At 35.1% G+C, this 21,215-nt stretch overlaps 1 protein-coding gene across 4 annotated transcripts in view; it reads left to right on the forward strand.

Moving 5' to 3' along the window:
• LRBA (LPS responsive beige-like anchor protein) overlaps positions 1-21,215 on the forward strand; it is a 731,946-nt gene that overhangs the window by 265,460 nt on the left and 445,271 nt on the right. For 3 of the 4 annotated variants that reach the window (XM_044224882.1, XM_044224884.1, XM_044224883.1), the window contains exon 35: positions 818-882. In XM_044224882.1, the coding sequence (XP_044080817.1) occupies positions 818-882 (65 nt within the window). Of the gene's footprint in view, positions 1-817; positions 883-8,479; positions 8,517-21,215 lie in introns of those variants that run through there. The other variant, XM_044224885.1, reaches the window with a different exon arrangement.

Below are 21,215 nucleotides of genomic sequence, written 5' to 3' on the forward strand. Positions count from 1 at the left end.
TGGCTCAGTTGGTTAAGCAATTGCCTTTGGCTCAGGTCATGATCCCAGAGTCCCGGGATCGAGTTTTGCATTAGGCTCCTAAATCTGTGGGGAGTTTGCTTCTCCCTCTGACCTTCTCCCATCCCGTGTTCTCGCTCACTCTATTTCTCCCTCAAATGAATAAATAAAATCTTCCAAAAAAACCCCATTTATACATACTTTATTGGTTTATTTCCTACCTAAGCTTTTTAGTGGATAATTATTCATAAAAAATATAATTAATAGATTTGTACCATCTTCTGCTAATTCATAGTCTAGTGAACTGTAGTTTTCCAGCTCAGAAGCAGTCTAGCCAGATTCACTGATCTTTCCTCTTTTTCAATTAATCATCGATTTTTGTGGTAGAATGTGTGCTATTTATTGTGTAGCAAACTATCTAATTCTGTCTTCCCCTCATTTGGGGAAGTGATGCATCTCTTTTCTTAAACAAAAACCTCTCTCCTTGGTCTGTGCTGGCTTCCTTTCCAACGCCCAATATTTTAGTTGAATTAGTAGTATATAATGGTATAGGACAAAAAGGGCAATATGTATATATAGATAGGGTTTTTGGTTTATATAGAATCAAATTTTTGCTAACTTGTTTAGTTTAGTTTTGAATGTCAACCATTCATGTGTTCACCAGGCTGCCTTCAGTAGGCAGCATGTTTAACCAAACTTTTCCTTTAAGAGGTGAGATGTGAAATTGATACAGGTGATGTTTTTCATAATTGTTTTAAAAAAATAATCTGTTATTTTTTTCAGCTATTTTCTGCTTTTTTTTTCTTCTTTTTTTCTTTAGGAGTGGCAGAATTCTATCCAGAAGAATGCAGGCCTTGCTTTTATTGAACTTGTCAACGAAGGAAGGTAACCTATTTTTATATCCATTTATGTTTTACTGGTAAATCTTACCATATTTTTGCCATTGAAACTGACCTTTTGGGGTACTGTATTGTTTTTGCAGTCAGTAATGTAATGGAGCTTAATTTTTACAAATGTGTCTATTTAATTATTGTTTTCTTCATGGTTACATGCTTGATGATAAAGTTCTGATCTTTATTTTTTGGTAGGTAAGGCTGAATTTGGCAAAAGTAATAGTAATGATTTGTTAGCAGGTATAAAGAAAGTGAATACTTACTTGGAGTTCCTTCAAATTTAATTATATTTGTAGAGCCCAATAATTAGATTTAGATGTCTGTATTATCTCTCTTATGTCATGGCCTGATCATAAAAGAATGGGAGAACAAGTTTTGTTCTGTGTTGCAAAGTAATGAGAAAGAGAGAGAGTTGAGAAAGTTGTTAAGGTTTCCATTTAAAGATAGAAGAATTCAAGGAAAAGAAATTCAGTAATAAGAAAGAAAAGTGAAACAAGTCCAGAATGAAAAGAAGGCTACAAGGAGAACATAGATTGAAGAGAGTGAGAGAATTAAAAGGTAAAAGTAAATTGAGGAAATGGTGAGTGGAGTACTTTGAGTCTGTTTTGTGGGAGCTAATAATTGATTAATTGGACTGAAGACCCAGGGTATGGATTAAAAGGTGTGTGTAGCTGCCATTTGAATTTGTATTTTAGGCAAAATTGTTGTTTAGAAATCTTTCTTTATCGTGTTCTGGCTAGTGTTGAGACTGATGCTATCACTTTGGGGATGATTTGAACTAGTAACTAGGAATCCAGCATCTGTCTCATTAATGTTACAGAAGAGGGCAAAGAGAGTAGGGATAACTTCACTTGACATTATGCTCACATACATGCTCACATGCTAGTATTGGAAACTAATTAATAAGTCTGTAATTATAACGCCTTTTGCTAAATTCTGTTGTAGAAGTATGTAAATACATGTTAAAAGAAATACTTGATAGTTTAGTATGGAAGAATTAGGTAAAACTTCCCCCAAGGTTCATGATTCTTCAGAGGTATTTTCTTTTTTAATTTTCTTCTTCTTTAAAATTTTTTCCAGTTTTATTGAGAAATAACTGACATATATCACTGTATAAGTTTAAGATATACAGGAGGGTGGTTTGATTTACATTTATCGTGACATTATCACAGTGGGTTCAGCTAACTTCTGTTATCTCATGTAGATACAATATAAATAAAAGAATGAAGGAAAGGAAAAAAAAATTCTCCTTGTGATGAGAACTTTTAGGATATACTCTCTTTACAGCTTTCCTGTATATTGTATAGCAGTGTTAGCTGTGGTCATCCTGTTGTACATTATATCCTTGGTAATTATTTATCTTGTGACTAGAAGTTTGTACCTTTTGACCACCTTCCTTCAAGTCTGCCTTTCTCTTTCTTCTGCCTCTGCTAACTATATGTCTCATGTCTTTTTCTGGGAGTTGGGTTTTTGTTTGTTTCTTAGATTCTACATGTAAGTGAGATTATGTCGTATTTGTCTTTCTCTGTCTGACTTACTTCACCTAGCAAAATGCCTTCTAGTTCCAGCCATGTTGTTGCGTATGGTAGGATTTCCTCACTTTTGGGGCTCCTGGGTGGGTCAGTTGTTAAGCATTTCCCTTCAGCTCAGGTCCTGATCCCAGGGTCCTGGGTTCGAGCCCCCCATTAGGCTCCCTGCTCAGTGAGGAGCCTGCTTCTTCCTCTCCCAGAACCCCTACTTGTATTCCATCTTTTGCCATCTTTCTCCCTATCAAATAAATAAATGAAATCTTAAAAAAAAAGATTTCCTCAATTTTAATGACTGAATAATATTCCATTATATTTATTTACTTCTCTGTCTTTTCCACTGCTTCTTTGTCTATATATCAGTGGACACTTAATTTGTTTCCATGTCTTGCTTATTGTAAATAATGCTGCTATGAAAATGGATGTGTAGATAATCTTTTTGAGTGTTTCCATTTCCTTTGGGTGTATTTCTGAAAGTAGAATTGCTGGGTCAGATAGTAGTCCTCTTTTTAATTGTTCAGTGAACCTCCATGCTGTTTTCCATAGTGTCCGTACCAGTTTAAAGTCCCACAAAGAGTGCACAGATGTTCCCTTTTCTCCACATCTGTGACAAGATTTGTTATCTCTCATCTTTTTGATGATGACCATTCTAGTAGGTGTGAGGTGATAGTTCATTGTTGTTTTACTTTGCATTTCCCTAATGACAGGTGATGTTGATCATCTTTTAATGTATCTATGGCCTTTCATATATCTAATTTGGAAAAACAAACCAAAATCTATTCAGGTTGTTTGTCTGTTTTTAAGTTGGAGAGTGTGTGTGTGTGTGTGTGTGTGTTTTGCTTTTGAGTTGTATGAGTTCTCTATATATTTTGGATATTAATCTCTTATCAGATGTATTGGCTTGAAAATACTCCATTTCACAGGTTGTCATTTCATTGATGGTTTCTTTTGCTGAAGGGAAGCTTTTTAGATGGATGTAGTCACACTCTTTATTTTTTATTTTGTTGCTTGTGCTTGAGGTGTTACCAAAAAAAAAAAAAAAAAAAAAAAAAGGAAGTCATGTTCCGGGTAACATGTCCAGGAATTTTATTCCTAAGTTTCCTTCTAGAGCTTTATGGTTTCAGATTTTACATTTAATTCTTTAGTCCATTTCAAGTTAATGTTTATGAGTGGCATAAGATGGAGGTTCAGTTTCGTTCTTTTACCTGTAAATGTCCAAATATCCCAGCACCATTTATTGAAGAGACTTGTCTTTTCTCCATTGAGTAATTTTGGCTCCCTTGTCAAATATTAGTTGACCATAAAATGCTTTGGTTTATTTCTCAGCTCCTGATTCTGTTTTATTTGTTTATTTGCTTTTATGCTAGTACCGAACTGTTTTGATTACTATAGTTTTTCATATGGCTTGAAATTGGGAAGTGTGGCGCATCCTGATTTGTTCTTTCTCAAGATTTCTCTGTTCAGGATCCTTGGTTGTTTCATATAAATTTTAGGAGTTTTTTTTTTTTTTTAATTTTAGTAAAACGTGATACTGGAATTTTGATAGGGATTGCTGAATTTTGGTAGTAATGACATTTTAACAATATTAATTCTTTCAGTCTGTGAATACAAGATACCTTTCTATTTGTGTTTTTTTTTTTGATTACTTTCATCAGTGTTTTGTGGTTTCTAGGGTAGAGATCTTTTACCTTCTTGATTAAATTTACTCCTAAGTATTTTATTATTTTTATTAAAAAATTATTAATTAGGGGCGCCTGGGTGGCTCAGTGGGTTAAGCCGCTGCCTTCGGCTCGGGTCATGATCCCAGGGTTCTGGGATCGGGTCCCGGGATCGGGTTCCGCATCTGGCTCTCTGCTCAGCAGGGAGCCTGCTTCCTCCTCTCTCTCTCTGCCTGCCTCTCTGCCTGCATGTAATCTTTCTCCGTCAAATAAATAAATAAAGTCTTTAAAAAATTATTAATTATTATTATTATTTTATTATTTTTGATGATATTGTAAAAGGGATCAGTTTCTTTATTTCTTTCACCAGAAAATTCATTGTTACTATACTGAACTGCTATTGGTTTTGTCAATTTTGTATGTTGTAACTTTACTTACATGCATTGATTAAGTCTAACATTTATTAGGTTGAGTATTTATGATTTTCTCTATATAAAATCATGTAATCTGCAAATAGAGACAGTTTTACTTCTTCCTTTCCAATTCTGATACCTTTAATTTTTTTTCTTGCCTAATTGCTTTAGCTAGAAATTTTAATTCTGTGTTTAATAGGAACAGTTGAGTGGGCACCCTTGTGTTTTTTTTAATCTTAGAGTAAAAGTTTCCAGCCTTCACTGTTGTGTCTGATAACTGTTTGTGATATAAGACCTTTGTTATGTTGCGATCTCTTCCTCCTGTGCCTAATTTGGTAAGAATTTTCATTATCACAAATGGATGTTGTATTTTTTCAGATGACTTTTATGCAACTATTGAGATGATCATATGATTTTTTTTTCTTTTGTTCTGTTAATGTGATGTGTCACATTGCTTGAGTTGCATATGTCAAACCATTATTGCATCCTGGCTTAAGTCCTATTTGATCATGGTGAATGGTCCTTTAGTGTGCTGCTGAATTCAGTTTCTTGTTATTTTGTTGAGAACTTTTGCATCTATATTCATTTCTCTTTTTTTTTTCTTTTTTTTTTTAAGATTTTATTTATTTGACAGGCAGAGATCACAAGTAGGCAGAGACGTAGGCAGAGAGGCAGGCAGAGAGAGAGGAAGAAGCAGGCTCCCTGCTGAGCAGATAGCCCGATGCGGGGCTCGATCCCAGGACCCTGGGATCATGACCTGAGCCAAAGGCAGCGGCTTTAACCCACTGAGCCACCCAGGCGCCCCTTCATTTCTCTTTTTTACCTTGGTTAGTCTACGTGTATGTTTGCCAATTTTATCTTTTCAAAGAACCAACTCTTGGTTTGGTTCATCTTTTCTATTATTTCTTTATTCGCTGTTTCTATTGATTTCTGCTCTAATTTTTATTATTTCCTTTTTTCTGCCAACCTTGTGCTTGGTTTGTTCTTTTTCTAGTTCATTAAGGTGTTGCGTTAGGTTGTTTATTTGAGATCTTTCTTGCTGCTTCTTCTTTTTTAAGATTTTATTTATTTATTTGACAGAGATCACAAGTAGGCAGAGAATCAGGCAGAGAGAGATGAGGAAGCAGGCTCCCTGCTGAGCAGAGAGCCCGATGTGGGGCTCGACCCCAAGACTCTGAGATCATGATCTGAGCTGAAGGCAGAGGCTTTAACCCACTGAGCCACCCGGGCACCTTCTTTCTTGCTTCTTAATGTGGGCATTTGTTGCTATGAACTTACCTCTTGGAACTGCTTTTGCTGTATATCATAAGTTCTGATGTGTTTCCATTTTCATTTTTCTCAAACTTTTAAATTTCTCCTTTAATTTATTCATTGATCCATTGGTTGTTCAGAAAAGTGGAGTTTAATTTCCATGTGTTTGTGAATTTTTCAGTTTTCCTTTTGTTTCTAGGATTTCTAGTTCTGTGCTCCTGTGGTCAGAGAAGATAAACTGGCATGATTTAAGTCTTCTTGGATTTGCTAAGGCCATTTTATAGTCCAGTGTATGGTCTATCTTTGAAGATGTTACATGTGTGTATTCTTCTATTGTCGGATAGAATGTTCTTTATATGTTTGCTAGGTCCTTTCAATCTGTAGTGGTCAGATTAGCTGTTTCCTTAACGATTCTCTGTCTAGATCATTTATCTTTTATTGAGAGTGGGATATTAGTGTCCCCAGCTATTATTGTATTACTATATATTTATCCTTTTGATCTGTGTTATTTTTTGCTTCGTGTATTTAGGTGTTCTGATGTTGGATCTATAGATATTTATAATTGTTTCAGTTTCTTGATTGATTGACCCCTTTATCATTATGTAATGATCTTCTTTGTCTCCTTTAACTATTTTTAAAGTCTATTTTGTCTGATATAACTACCTTGCTTTTATTTTATTTTCTATTTTAGTTTGATTTAATTTAATTTTATTTCTATTTGCATGAAGTGATTATTTTTATCCTTTCACATTCTGTAGGTCTTTATAGGCTAAAGCAAGTGTCTGTTAGGTTTCTTATCCTTGGATTGTTTTTGTTTAATCCATTCAATCATGCTATGTCTTTTGATTAGAGAATTAAATCTTTTTCTATTTAGAGTACTTACTGGTGGGTAAGGTCTTACTGTTGTCATTTTGATATTTCTCTTTTGGTTGTTTGGTAGTTCTGTTGCTCCTTGTTTCTTAAACTGATACCTTTTTTGTGTGTGTTGATGTCTTTTGGTACCTGTATGCTTTGATTTCTTTATCATGTTCTTTTGTGTAATTGCTATAGGTTTTTTTCTTTGTGGTTATCATGAGGGTTACATAAAATATCTTAAAATTATATTCCTCTATTTTATTTTTTTTTAAAGATTTTATTTATTTATTTGACAGAGAGAGATCACAAGTAGGCAGAGAGGCAGGCAGAGAGAGAGGGGGAAGCAGGCTCCCTGCTGAGCAGAGAGCCCGATGCGGGGCTCGATCCCAGGACCCTGAGATCATGACCTGAGCCGAAGACAGAGGCTTAACCCACTGAGCCACCCAGGCACCCCAATATAGTCCTCTATTTTAAACGTAACTTCAGTAGCATTTAAAAATTTTATATTTTTAATTTCTTTTCCCACTCACATTTTAGATTTATTGGTATTCAGTTTGTATATTTTAATTTTGTGTAATGAATAACAGATTATTGTAGTTATGATTATTTTACTCTGTTTACTTTTGAAACCTTTAAATGAGAGTTGTATGTCAATTATGCCTTATCTTTACCAAATTACAGAATCTGACTTTGACTGTAGATTTACCATCACCAGTCAGTTTTACACTATGCTACATTTAATTTAATTTAATTGGCTTTTTTTTTTTTTTTTTTTTTTGGTAGTTTAAGAACTCCCCTTAGCATTTCTTATAAGGCACGTCTAGTGGTAATGGATTCCCTGTATTCTTTTATATGTCTTTATCTGTCCTTAACTTCTTAAGGATAGCTTCATTTGCTATATTATTCTTTGTTACGAGGTTTTCCTTTCAATATTTTGAATATATCATCCCATCCTCTCCTGGACTGAAGTGTCTCTGTTGAGAAATTCACCAATATTTTTATGGGCATTCCCTTGTATGTAACATCTCTCTTTCTGTTGTTGCTTTTAAGATTTTTTTTTTTTTGGCCTTTCTTTTTGACAATTTAATTATAATTTATCTCATTGTACTTTCAGGTTCCACTTACTTGGAGTTCATTGAGCCTCATGGACCTGGATGTCCATTTATCTTCCCAGATTTGGGGAGGTTTTAGTCATTATTGCTTTAAATATATTTTCTTTTCTCTTTTTCTTCTTCTGGAATTCCATAATGGAAATGTTTCTTTTCATTGTGTCCTATAAGTCTCATATGCTCTCTTCAGTTTTTCTCATTCTTTTTGTTTGTTTCTCTGGATAATTTCTAATGTCCTATCCCCCATTTCACAGATTCTTTCTGCTATGTAGCTGAATCTCTTTTTGAAACTGTAATGAATCTTTCAGCTTAGTTACTCAATTTTCATCCTTAAGATTTTGTTCATTTTTTAAATTTTTCTCTATTGCTTTGTTGATCTTGTTTTCTTCATGCATTGTTTCCCTAATTTTGTTCAGTTGTCTGTATATGTGTTTTTGTAATTCATTAAATTTTAAGTTGTTACTCTGAATTCCTTGTCTTACAGTTCATAGATCTCCATTTCTTTAGAATCAATTATTAGAGCTTTATTAATTTCCTTGGGGGGTGTCATATTTATCTGCTTTTTTGTGATCTTAGATTTCCTTACATTGGTATAGTTGAGTGGTTAGGTTCTTCTTTCAGACTTTGCAGGTTTGCTTTGGCTGAGACGTATCTTCACCAGTTACCTCAGTTTGGTTTCTAGGTGTGTCTAATCATAATATTCTTGGCCAGGTGTGGCCTTCTGTTATCATCTATTTTTGGATGAGGCAGCTGTTTGGAGTGTGGTTCTGGTTGAGAACAGTTGGATAGGACTTCCGGCTTGATACCCTCCAAAGTGAGTCTATACAATGGGCTCTGTGATTACTTGAATTTTGTGGTTAGGTTTGCTAGATGCTTAGGACTGAGTGCTGTGGTCACTGGTAGATGCAACTATGAATTATTTTTGCCCTCACAGGGCAATAGACTGGGACCCAGGGCTGTGACTCTTTGTTTGGGGACCCAAATCAGGCAAGAGTATGCACCTAATTCTCTGCTCAGGTGAGGCCACAGATTTTATTCTGCAGACAGGGAAAGCCATGGTTTGTGCTGTCTGTTCAAGTGTGTATATAAGTGGAGTTGTTGGATGGACTCTGAAGTTTCCCATGTACCATGGTTAGTTTCCCTAATCAGGCAGGCTGGAGATTGTATTCATTATTGAGTTGGGCTACAAGTTAGTTCCCTTGCCTGGATCAGTGGTTCAAGTAGCTCTGAAGTCGGAAAAGTTCCTTGTTTATTGTCTTTTTTTTTTTTTAAGATTTTATTTATTTATTTGACAGACAAAGATCACGAGTAGGCAGAGAGGCAGGCAGAGAGAGAGAAGGAAGAAGGCTCCCTGACAAGCAGAGAGCCTGATGCGGGGCTCGATCCCAGGACTCTGGGACCACAACCTGAGCTGAAGGCAGAGGCTTTAATCCACTGAGCCACCCAGGTGCCCCCCTTGTTTATTGTCTTAAGTCATGTTGATCCACTACCCACATGCACTGGCTTTGCATTGCCAGCTCTGGGCTCTTCTTGTCCTTCTCTTGGCTTGAGTGCCATGGGGCTGCACAGCTTTCAGGTTGTTCTTGCCAGCCCTTCTGGTGAAATGGGGCTGGGAGATAATAGCTGGTATGTAATGTTTCAGCTCCCTCACCTAGGTGGAAATGTAAGGGGTTGCTTCATGTAGTTCTTAATTTCCCAAACAAGGAATGACTTGGAGCTCTCCTTGGCTATGAATGAATCCCTATGCCCATTCCTAGCAAGAGAATCCTCCATACTTGGTACTGGCTTTTCTTTGGGGACAATTAGTTTTGCCTGCCTACCTCTCTGCTCAAGCATTCCGGGCTACATAGCTTCCTGGTCTTCCCACCAGCATCTCTGTCAGGTGTGGCCGGGAAATGCTCTTAACAATATGTGGGTGTGTGACTCAGCTCCTTGCCCTGGTGAGGGCAAACCAGTCTCTAGTGCTGGTAAACCTCCTTGTTTGAGGACTGGAGTTGAGTGATATGCATCCTGCCAAATTGCCTGCTTAGGGAGTGCCATTGACTTGGTTCTGCAGATGAGCAAAGCTGCTGGTTGGGAGTATTATTTGGGCTCTACAGGTGCGTAACTCCATCGGCCAATATCTTTGTGTTGGTTGTTGCAAGCACTTCCCCACTCCTTGTCACACTCAGATTCCCAGTGGTTGAGTCATGCAAATTCTCCTGCAATCCTCATTGGGTATGATTAGAGTAGTGGCTCCCACAAGGCCAGCTGGGGTCTGGTTGTCCAGGCTAGGTTCTCTTTACAGTGACGGAGGAGTTAGCAGTTCTGAGGAACCACATGGTGCTTCTCTTCACCTCCTAGTGCAGTTTGTTTAGTTCTCTGTAGTGTAATGGGTACTCTAGCACCATTCTTTTGTTCTAGAATTCCCTCAGTGGTGTCTTGTTCCTGAGTAATTGTTAGTTGTTTTTCTTGTGAGGGGGAGTGAGGTCACAAATAATGTATGTTGCCATCTTGGTGATGTATTTTCAAAGATGAGTAGGGCTAGTCTTATAGATGTAAAAGTGAGGATTATGATAAATTGGAGGCTGTGTGTGAGAAAAGCATTCCAAATAGAGGAAATAGAATATCTGAAGACACCATGATATGGCATAATATTCAAGTTGTGTGTTCGTGTATTTGAATTACTGGATAAGAATTGGACATCTGGATCATAAAAGGCCTATTGTAACAAATTTGGACTTTAATCTAAAGGCAGTGGAAAACTTGGAGTATTTCAAGCAAAGGAATATGATATTTGGGTTTTGAAAAGGTAACTGACAGAAATATTTAGGGTGGGTTGTTGGAGAGGAGACCTGAATGAAATCAGGCGGCATAGTAGTAAGGTTTTTGCTGTGATTCATATGAGGAAGAGAGCTAAGTTGCAGTCATGAGTATGGCAAATGATAGAAAATCAAGAAATATTTCTCACTGAGTGAATGACTAATAATATAGCTATTGAAATTTCAAAGTGCTTAATCTTCAAAAAACTAAATTACTCTTTGGCTGAATTTCAACACTGAGGTATTGAGTTTATATATAGAATAAGAGGTAGTTAGAGCCCTTGATCAAATATGCATTTGTTCTACTTAATGTAAAACACGAACAGATTCTCTACCATTTATAGGGTTTATTTGTTTAAAGAATATTCTTGCCCTTTTTAAAATAGAAAGCTTGTTATAAAAGCCAATTTTTATTAGTATAGGCTCTACTCAGCATAACCACCCATGATTACACAAGTTACTGTTACATTTAATAGATAAGGCTTCATAGCTTTTTGATTAATAGCATCAGCTTTAAAGTTTGCTTTGGGTTCCAGTTTCAGCTTTTATATTTGGAAAGTACTTTTACTTCTATTAGCCTATGTTTTCTCATCTATTCATTCAGCCAATATTTATTATTCACTACGTACCATGAATTGCCCTTGTTGCTGGGGATAGAGCAATAAACAGGTACATATATATTTATTTGTAGATGTTACTTTAAGCAGTCATTGGTTGGTTATGAACAATAAAATAAGTACTGGATTATGTGACATGTGAATGGTGATATGTACTGTGGAAGAAGATAATGTGCAGCAGGTTGAGGAAAATGGAGACTTTTGAAGGAAGTAGAAAGTGTTGGCATATTTGCAGTTTAAAAAGATTAGTCACATTAGAGCACATTGATCAAAAAGTGACATTTAAGCAAGGAACTCAAGAACCTGAGGGAGTTAACCATAGGAGTTGATCATTCCAGTCCTGGGGAACAACAGTTATACAGATGAAAGCTTCCTTGCCATATTTGAGGAATGAGCACAATGTAGCAAAAACAAATGATCAAAGTGAAGAGAGAAGTAAGATATGAGAATAGAGAGATAACATAGGGATAAGATTTTGTATAGCGATTTTGCAACTTACTCTGTGGGAAATGACAGTCATTGCAGAATCATTGCAGTAGAGGAGGGAGACAGTATGTTTTATGTATTAAGAAGATCACCCTTGGCTGATACATGTAGAAATTTAAGGACAGAAGTAAGATGTCAGTTAGGAAGCTTTTGTAATCCTCGTCAAGCATAATGGTGAGGACTAGGATAGTAATAGATGAGGAGATAAGAAGTAGTAGGATTCTGAATATGTTTCAGAGCTAGAGCTTATAGGATATACTAACACATTTGATGTGGGTTTTGAGAGAAAGCTGGGAGTCTAGTATTACTCTTAAGATTTTTGGCCTGCACAGCGGAGAAGATGGTGTTTCTTTGAACCAGGAGGGAAAAGACTATGGATAAACAGGTATTAGGGACGGTGAGGAGTTTAGTCTTGGAAGGTCTAATTTTTAGACCTCTAGTCAATCTCTTTGCAGCAATGTTATATAGGGGTTGACTAGTTATTTTTCTAGGCTAGAGATATAAATTTGTGTGTTATAACCATTTAGATGGTATTTAATGTCTACAGAGTAGATGAAATTCTTAAGATTGTAGGATGACAACTGGATATGACCATTGGCATAGAAGCAGTTTCTTACTTGGATACGAGTTAATTTTGGGAGAGTAATGTGGAAAAAAGCCCATTTGCAATGCATTTAGAAAAGAAGAAAAAAATGAGAGGGGGAATTAGAGAATGTCTATAAATATTTGTTTAGAGGAGTTTTGCTACAAAGTGGAGCAGAAATAAAATAGAGAGGTAGCTTGTGGGTAAAGTAGAAACTGAGTCAAGGGAAATAGTTTTTAAAAATGAGAGCAAGACTATAGTTTCATGGTGGTGAGTGGGGAAATTGATGTAGGAGCAATAGGTGAAAATTTCTGGAGTGAGATTTTTTCATTGAATTAGAAAGTCAGGGAATTTTTATACAAATGAATGATTTGCAGATATTTTCTGCCAGTTTTAGTTGTCCTTTCATTTTCATTGAAGAGCAAAATATTTTAATTTTGATATAAGTAAAATTTATTTTTTCCTTTTAGAGATCATGTTTTTATTGTCAATTTGAAGAAATTTTAGCCTAATACAAGGTCTTAAGGACTTTTTATTTCTATAAATAATATTTTTTTGTTCTAGGAATATTATAGTTTGAGCTTCTATATATAGGTCTTTGATTCATTCGGAATTACTTTTTTTGTATGGAGTGAAATAAAGGCCTAAGTTCAATTTTTGCATGTTAATATTCGATTATTTGTTGAAAAATTCACCATTTCCCTAGTAAATTGTCGTATTACCGTTATTGAAAATAAGTTGACTGGAATTACAGGGATTTATTTCTGGACTTTCATTTTAGTTCCATTGATTTCCTTATCAGTTTATGACATTGTCACAGTATTCTTTTTATTGAAATGTAATGAGTTTTGAAATTGGGCAGGTTAATTCTTTTATATTCTTTTTCAAAATTGTTTTGGCTAATTTAGATTGTTTACATTCCCATATAAATTCTGAATCAGCATATTGATATCCGTAAAAAAGCCTGCTGGAATTATGTTAGGAAGTGTGTTAATTTTGAGGCTTCTAATCCATGAACATATAATATCACTCTATTTACTCAGCTCTTCTTTATTAGCAGAGTTTTTAGTATATAAGCATTACACTTAAGAAAAAGTTTATTCCTGTATAGTTTATTCTTTTTGAAGCTACTATATATGATGGAATTTCTTTCTTTCATTTCATTTTCAGGTTGTTCATTATTAGTTCATAAAAGTGTAGTTGATGCTTGTGTATTGAACCTATATCCTGTAACCTTTCTCACCTTATTCATTACTTTTAGTTTTTTTGTTTTGTTTTTAGATTCTTTAGCCTTTGCTGCATATAGAATTAAGTTGATGGTGAAAAACAATTGTTAGTTGTACTTCTTCCTTTCCAGTCTGGATGTCCTTCATTGCTTTTTCTTGCTGTATTGTACTGGTTAGGACTTCTAGAATGCTATTAAGCAGTAGTGAAATTGGACATTCTTGCCTGATTCTTGATTTTAGAGGGAAAGCATTTGGTCTTTTACTATTAAGTATTATGTTAGCTGAAACTTCTTTGTAGCTGCTCTGTATCAAGTTTCTGCAGTTCTCTCCTGTTTGTTTATAGTAGAGTTTTTGTTATGAATATATCTTGGATTTTGACAATTGTTTCCTTCTTTGTGTTATAAATTGATCATTTGATTTTGTTCTTTGTTAATATGGTGATTTTATATTGATATTTCTGCATGAAATAAATTTTATATTCCTGACATGAAATCTACTTGGTCATAATGTATAATTATTTAAAATGTGTGGCATTCATTCTGCAAATATTTTGTTATGGGTTTTTTTTTGGTCTGTTTTTATGAATGAGTTGATTATAGTGGTCTCACAATTTGTCTGTCTGGCTTGGCGTCAGGATAATACTAGCCTCAATAAATGAGATGAGAATTGCTTCTTTATTTTCTGAAAGAATTTGTATAGTCCTGCTATTTGGGTCTCCTTAAATGTTTTATAGAATTCACCTATGAAGGTATCCAAGCCTGGGATTTTCTCTGTGCCAAGATTTTAAATTACTAATTCAGTCACACACCTTGTTATAGGCTCTTCACATAATTCTGTTACTTAAGTGTCAAATGTGGAAATATTAATTTTGTAGGAATTTATCCATTTATTTATTGTGTGGCAGAGAGTTGTTCATAATAATCTCTTGTAGTGCTTTTAATTTTTGTAGGTGTTAGTGATGTTCCTTCTGTCATTCCTGAGGAAAATTCCCAAAGAAACACATTTTTTTTCAATTGATGCTTTTCTTTTTTTCTGTTTCAATTTCTTTGATTTCTGTTTGTTTCTATTATTTCCATCCTTCATTGTTTAGGTTTTGTTTACTCTTCTTTTCCTAGTTTCTTAAGGTGCAAGCTTTTTGATTTGAGATGTTCCTACTTTTCCAGTATGGGTATTTGCAGCTGTACATTTCTAACACAGCATTTTTTAACTTTGTTCCATAAATTTTTACATGCTTTTTTGCATTGACTTTGAGTTCAAAATGCTCACTTATTTTACCTGTGATTACTAAGTTGACCCATGGGTTATTTTGTGTTAATAACCAGATATTTGGGGTTTAACAGTTACCTTTCCATTTTGATTTCTGATTTAATTCCACTGTGATCTGAGAATTCCTTTAAATGATTTCAGTTCTTTTAAAGTTATTGAGACTCCTTTATTGCCTAGTTCCTGGTCTTTCTGGAGAACGTGCCAAATATATTAGAAAAGAATATACTATCATTGCATGGTGTGTTTATATCACTTAGGTTAATGGTTGGTTTATATCACTTAATGTGTTATATCACTTGGGTTAATTAGTTGGTTGATGGTATCATTCAAACCTCAAGTCTTCAAAAAATCCTTTCTGATTCACTTTCTAGTTCTATTAATTATCTTGAGATTTGAGGTATTGAAATCTCCAACTACAGCTTCCTCTCATTCTGTCAGTTTTTATTTTGTGTACTTTGGGTCTTTTTTTTTTTAATGAAAAAATTTTTTATTTATTTTTTCATAGTTTACAGTATTTTTTCATGTTAAGTGCATGTAAATACAGGTCATAGTGCTTTTTAAAATTTAAATTCAGTTAATTAACATATAACATAGTATTGGTTTCAGAGGTAGAGTTCAGTGATTCATCAGTCTTATAAAATACCCAGTGCTCTTTACATCACATGCCCTCCTTAATGTCCATTACCCAGTTACCCCATCCCCTCACTCCCCTACCCTTTAGCTACCCTCAGTTTGTTTCCTATGATTAAGAGTCTCTTATGTTTCTCTCCCTCTCTGATTTCATCTTGTTTCATTTTTTCCTCTCTTCCCCTATGATCCTCTGTTTGGTTTCTTAAAATTCCACATATGAGTGAGATCATGTGATAATTGTTTTTCTCTGACTGACTTATTTTGCTTAGCATAATACCCTCTAGTTCCATCCATGTCATTGCAAATGGCAAGATTTCATTTTTTTTGATGACTGAGTAGTATTCTACTGTATATATCTATATATGCATATGCATATGTGTGTGTGTGTGTATCTCACTCTTTATTCATTCATCTGTCGATGGACATCTGGGCTTTTCCCATAGTTTGGCTGTTGTGGACATTGCTGCTATAAACATCGGGGTGCACATGCCCCTTCAGATCACTACATTGTATCTTTGGGGTAAATACCCAGTAGTGCTTTTGCTGGGTTGTAGGGTAGCTCTATTTTCAGCTTTTTGAGGAACCTCCGTACTTTTTTTCCAGAGGGGCTGTACCAGTTTGCATTCCCACCGACATTGTGGGAGTGTTCCTCTTTCTCTGACTTGTTAATTTTAGCCATTCTGACTGCTGTAAGGTGGTATCTCATTATGGTTTTGATTTATATTTCCCTGATGTTGAGTCATATTGAGTACTTTTTCATATGTCTGTTGGCCATTTGGATGTCTTTTTTGCAGAAATATCTGTTCATGTCTTTTGCCTACTTCTTGATTGGATTATTTGCTCTTTGGGTATTGAGTTTGATAAGCTCTTCATAGATTTTGGACATTAACCCTTTATCTGATATGTCATTTGTTTCCTTTGCTGTGCAAAAGCTTTTTTTTCTTGATTAAGTCCCAATAGTTCATTTTTGCCTTTATTTCCCTTGCCTTTGGGGGTGTGTCTAGCAAGAAGTTGCTGCAGCAGAGGTCAAGAAGTTGCTGCCTGTGTTCTCCTTTAGGATTTTGATGGATTCCTTTCTCACATTTAGGCCCTTCCTCAATTTTGAGTCTATTTTTGTGTGTGTTGTAAAGAAATGGTCGAGTTTCATTCTTCTGCATATGGCTGTCCAGTTTTCCTAACTGGGTCTCTGTTGGTATGTGCATACGTATTGTTAAATATTTTCCTCTTACTGACTTTTTTCATTATAGTACATCATTATTTTTCAGGTCTGTTTTGTATATTAATATTTCCTGGTTCTTATGGTTACTCTTTGCATACTACCTTTCTGTGCTTTTACCATCAATCTATTTGAAATGTCTCTCTTGTAGGCAACAAAATGTTATGTAATGCTCTTTTAACTACTCTATCAATCCCTCCTTCTGTTTAGTCAATTCACAATAAATTTAATTATTAATGTGTTTGGCTTTGCACCAGTCATTTGCTATTTGTTTTATATATGAATATATAATGTGTTTTTTGTTGTTGTGTTGAACTAGTATTTTTAGGTGTACCATTTTAATTCTGATTTTTTTGTTATATATTTAAATGTTTGTTGGTTGCTATAAGGATTATATGATACATTTTAATTTAGCATAACCTATTTTCAATTACTAATAACAATCTCAGTAAAATGTAGGAAATTTGCTCTAATATAGTTCTATTTCCAGTGCCATTTGTGATTGTATTGTTACATATAATATTATATATCTTATAAGCCCTGGCAGATGCTTGTATTTCACATAGCATACAGATCACCTGTCTAAAGTGTACAGTTTTGATCATATTTAATATACTCAGAATTGTGCAACCGTCACCATAATCTAACTCTAGAACATTTTTATCACCCCAAAAGAAAATCTGTGCTCATTATCAGTCATCCTCTATTTTCCTCTTTCCCTAGTCCTAGCCAACCAGTCTTGTTTCTGTAGGTTTTCTTGTTCTGAACATGGCATACAAATGCAATTTGCAATATATATGGTCTGTATATATGGTGACTGACAAATTTCACTTTACATGTTTATAAGATTCATCTGTTATAGCACGAGTCAGTACTGTATTCCTTTTTATTGGTGAATAATATTTTATAGATATACCACATTTCATTCCCCTACTGAATGGACAGTTTGGTGTTCCCACTTTTTTGCAGTTGTGAATAATGATATTGTAAATATCTATGAATGTGTGTACTTAAATTTTCAGTTCTCTTGGTTATATACCTAATAAAAGAATTGTTGGGTCATTTGTTAAACCTATGCTTAACTATTTGCAGAACTACCAGACTTTTTTCCTAGAGTGTTTTCAGTTTTCAGCTGCATATGAACTTCTTGTTTGATTTTTTTTTCATTTTATTTTATTTCATTTCATTTCTTTTCAGTGTTCCAGCATTCATTATTTAATCTTGTTTGATTTTTTAAAAATACTTTGAATAAGTCACATGACCTCCAGGTTTTCTGATACAAAGTTAGCCTTTAATTCTATTGTTGTTCTTTCATATGTGATAAATTCTTTTTTTTCCATCTTGTTATTTACCTTTGTTTTGTAACACTTTTTTTTTTTTTAATAAGACATCTCTTCATTATTGGAAGGAATTCTGTATTGACCTGTCACATTTCTGCATTTCATGCAAGCAGAAGAAACCTTTGTGATTGTTGGAAGATAATTCTCCATTGTTCTCTCACATTTCTGCATGTCTTGCACGTAGAAGGACCAAATGCTTTTGTTCTGTACTGTACTGTTATTTTTTTAAAAGATTTTATCTATTTATTTGACAGACAGACATCATAAGTAGGTAGAGAAGCAGGCAGAGAGAGAGAGAGGGGGAAGCAGGCCCCCTGCCGAGAAGAGAGCCCCGATGCGGGGCTCGGTCCCAGGACCCCGGGATCATGACCTGAGCTGAAGGCAGAGGCTTTAACCCACTGAGCCACCCAGGCACCCCTGTACTGTTATTTTAAAGATGTTTATGTAACACACAGCTCTGGAAATAGTAGTGTCTCCATTTGAAGGGCTGTTTCCTGTCTACTATAATAGTAATAATATCTCCCTTTGAGGCAAATGTTATCAAGCCTACTGGCCATCGTAAAAGATTCTAGGGCCCTAAGCTCAGGTTTCCTCTTGTGTAACATTCTGTGTTTCTGTCTCCTGGACCTGAGTCAGTGTGTGGAACTGGGGCTTAGAAGTACAAACACAAATGCTGATACTCTGGCTGCTGCTGTTGCTGAGAATAATAAACTGTCATTTGTCTATGAATATCTTGGTCAGATATTCATATTTCATATTGAATATCTTCATATTTCATATGAAGATATTTAATATCTCATATTCATATTTCGTATGAAGATATTTCATATCTTCTGTCGGGATCCATAAAAACATTTACTCTACATGTAGCTTACATGTAGAGTAAAACCTTATACACTCTGCAGTGCTTGGGGGTGTTTATCATGCTTGGGGTTCCTTGAGCATTTGGGGTCTGTCAGTGAATGCTTTTCATAACAGTTGGAAAGTTTTCAGTCATTATTTCTTTCCTTTTTTTTTTTTTGCGCTTATTTTGCCTCTTTTTCTGAACTCCCATAATACATATATTGGTCCTCTTGATATCCTGCAGGCACTCTGAAGCCATTTTTAATCTTTTTTCTGTTGCTCAACTTATTAATGCTATTGTGTTTTTCCAAGTTCACTCATTCCTTCTCCTATCTTAGAGTCTCCTGGAGTTTTTCTTCTTGATTATTGTCTTTTTACCTGACAGAATTTGCAGTTGTGTCTCTCTAGTAGATTCTAATTATTTATATTCACTGTTTATGTAGTCATTTTCATCACATTCTCCTTTATTTTCTAAGTATGAGTGCCTTAAATTCTTTAAACATAATTTATAATAGCTACCTTGAAGTATTTTTTGCTAAATCCAACACCTGGTCCTACTCAGCGAAGAGATTCTTTTGACCGTTGGTTCATTAGTATCGGTCACATTTTCTTATTTTTTTGCCTATCTTAATGTTATATTATTGTTATTAATTATTAGAAAACTTAATATAGGATCTACTCTTAGCAAGTTTTTAAGTATATAATATTTTTAATTATAGGTACTTTGCTATACAATAGGTCTCTAGGATTTATTCATCTTGTGTAACTGAATCTTTATAGCCTTTGATGACTATCTCCCATTTCCTCCTCCTGCAGTCCCTGGTAACCGCCATTTTACAACATGCTGGTGTTTTTGATAATTAGGTCTTTGAGGAATTAACATTGAGGAAAGGTGTTACTGTTAATGCTGGGCTTCTAGGGATGAGTGAAGTCGTAATGAAGAGTAGTGCTTTAAGGAGGCCACCTAATTTTTGGATATCTTATTCGTCTAGATTTTGAATAATGGATGCAGAACACAAACATTGCATGGTTTTGAAGAATGCTCTGTGCAGATTTCTAGAAATGTTTAATTTGGTTGATTACTGCTTATTGTTACTGTTATTAAGCATAATTGGCTGGAGGTAGAGAAGGTGACAATTTTTTAAATGTCAATTTGGGTAAGAGCACAAATTTCTGTAAATAGTGTAGTGATAACTCCTAGGCAGATCGTTAGTGTTTGAGAGGTTTTATTAATTTCTTTTAATGGATTAGTAGGAAGATACCTGCTACAAATTTTGTACTTGAATGAAGTAGGGCTAAGATGGGTGTAGGGCTTTCTGTGGCTGAGTGAAATCATATGTGAAGGGCACATTGGATGACTTAGCCAATTGTGGCCGAAGTTTGATTAATGGAAGATTAATATGATTGAGACTGACTATAAAGTTTTGTTGGAAGTTTAATGAAATTAGATTAAACAGGAATCCTGCTACTGATAAAATGAATCCTGTATCTTGCAGGTGGCAGTGTTGGAAGTTTGACTATTTTAGATTCCTCATAGAAGCTTTCTATTCTTTTCCCTTGATTTATCTGTCTAGTCTTTCACCAACACTACACTTTCTTGATTGTTGTACCTTTATAATAGGTTTTGAAGTTGGGTTGTGTCAGTCCTCCAACTTGTCTTTCAGTATTGTCTTTTGGCCGTTGCTTTCTGTATACACTATAAAATCATTTTGTTGATACCTGCGTAATAATTTTCTGGAATTTTGAATTGGATTGTATTGAATTTATAGACCATGGGATGACAGGACAACTTGGCAATATTGAATCTTACTGTCTGTGAACATAAAATATTTCTCCACTTACTGAATTCTTTAATTTTGTTCATCTGAGTTTTCTTGTTTTCCTCATATAGATCTTTATAAAAAATTTTTATTTATTTGTCAGAGAGAGAGAGAGCACAAGCAAGGGGAGTGACAGGCAGAGGGAGAGGGAGAAGCAGACTCCCCACTGAGTAGGAAGCCCATGTGACACTCAGTCCGAGGACCCTGGGATTGTGACCTGAGCCAAAGGCAGAAGTTTAACCGACTAAACCACCCAGGTGTCCCTCATACAGATCTTGTACATAATCTGTTAGATTTATACCTAAGTGTTTCACTTTTTATGGTGGTAATGTAAATGGCATTTTGTTTTTATTTTTAAATTGCACTTGTTCGTTTTGGCATATAAAATATCAATTGACTTTTGTAGATTAACCTTGTATCCTACAACCCGAAATAATTGCTTATTAGTTCCCGGACTTTGACTATTGTTTTGGATATTCTTTTCTTTTTTCTTTTTTTCAGATTATTTATTTGAGAGCGTGCTTGAGAGAGAGAGAGGGAGAGAGAGTGTGCATGCGTGAGGGAGGGGATGGTCAGAGGGAGAGGATCTTCAAGCTGACTCCCTGCTGGATGTGGATCCCAATGTGCACTTGATCTCTTGATCCTTGAGATCATAACCTGAGCTGAAACCGAGAGTCAGACACTT

This window comes from Neovison vison, chromosome 11, assembly GCF_020171115.1.
Source record: "Neovison vison isolate M4711 chromosome 11, ASM_NN_V1, whole genome shotgun sequence".
NCBI classification, from domain to species: domain Eukaryota; kingdom Metazoa; phylum Chordata; class Mammalia; order Carnivora; family Mustelidae; genus Neogale; species Neogale vison.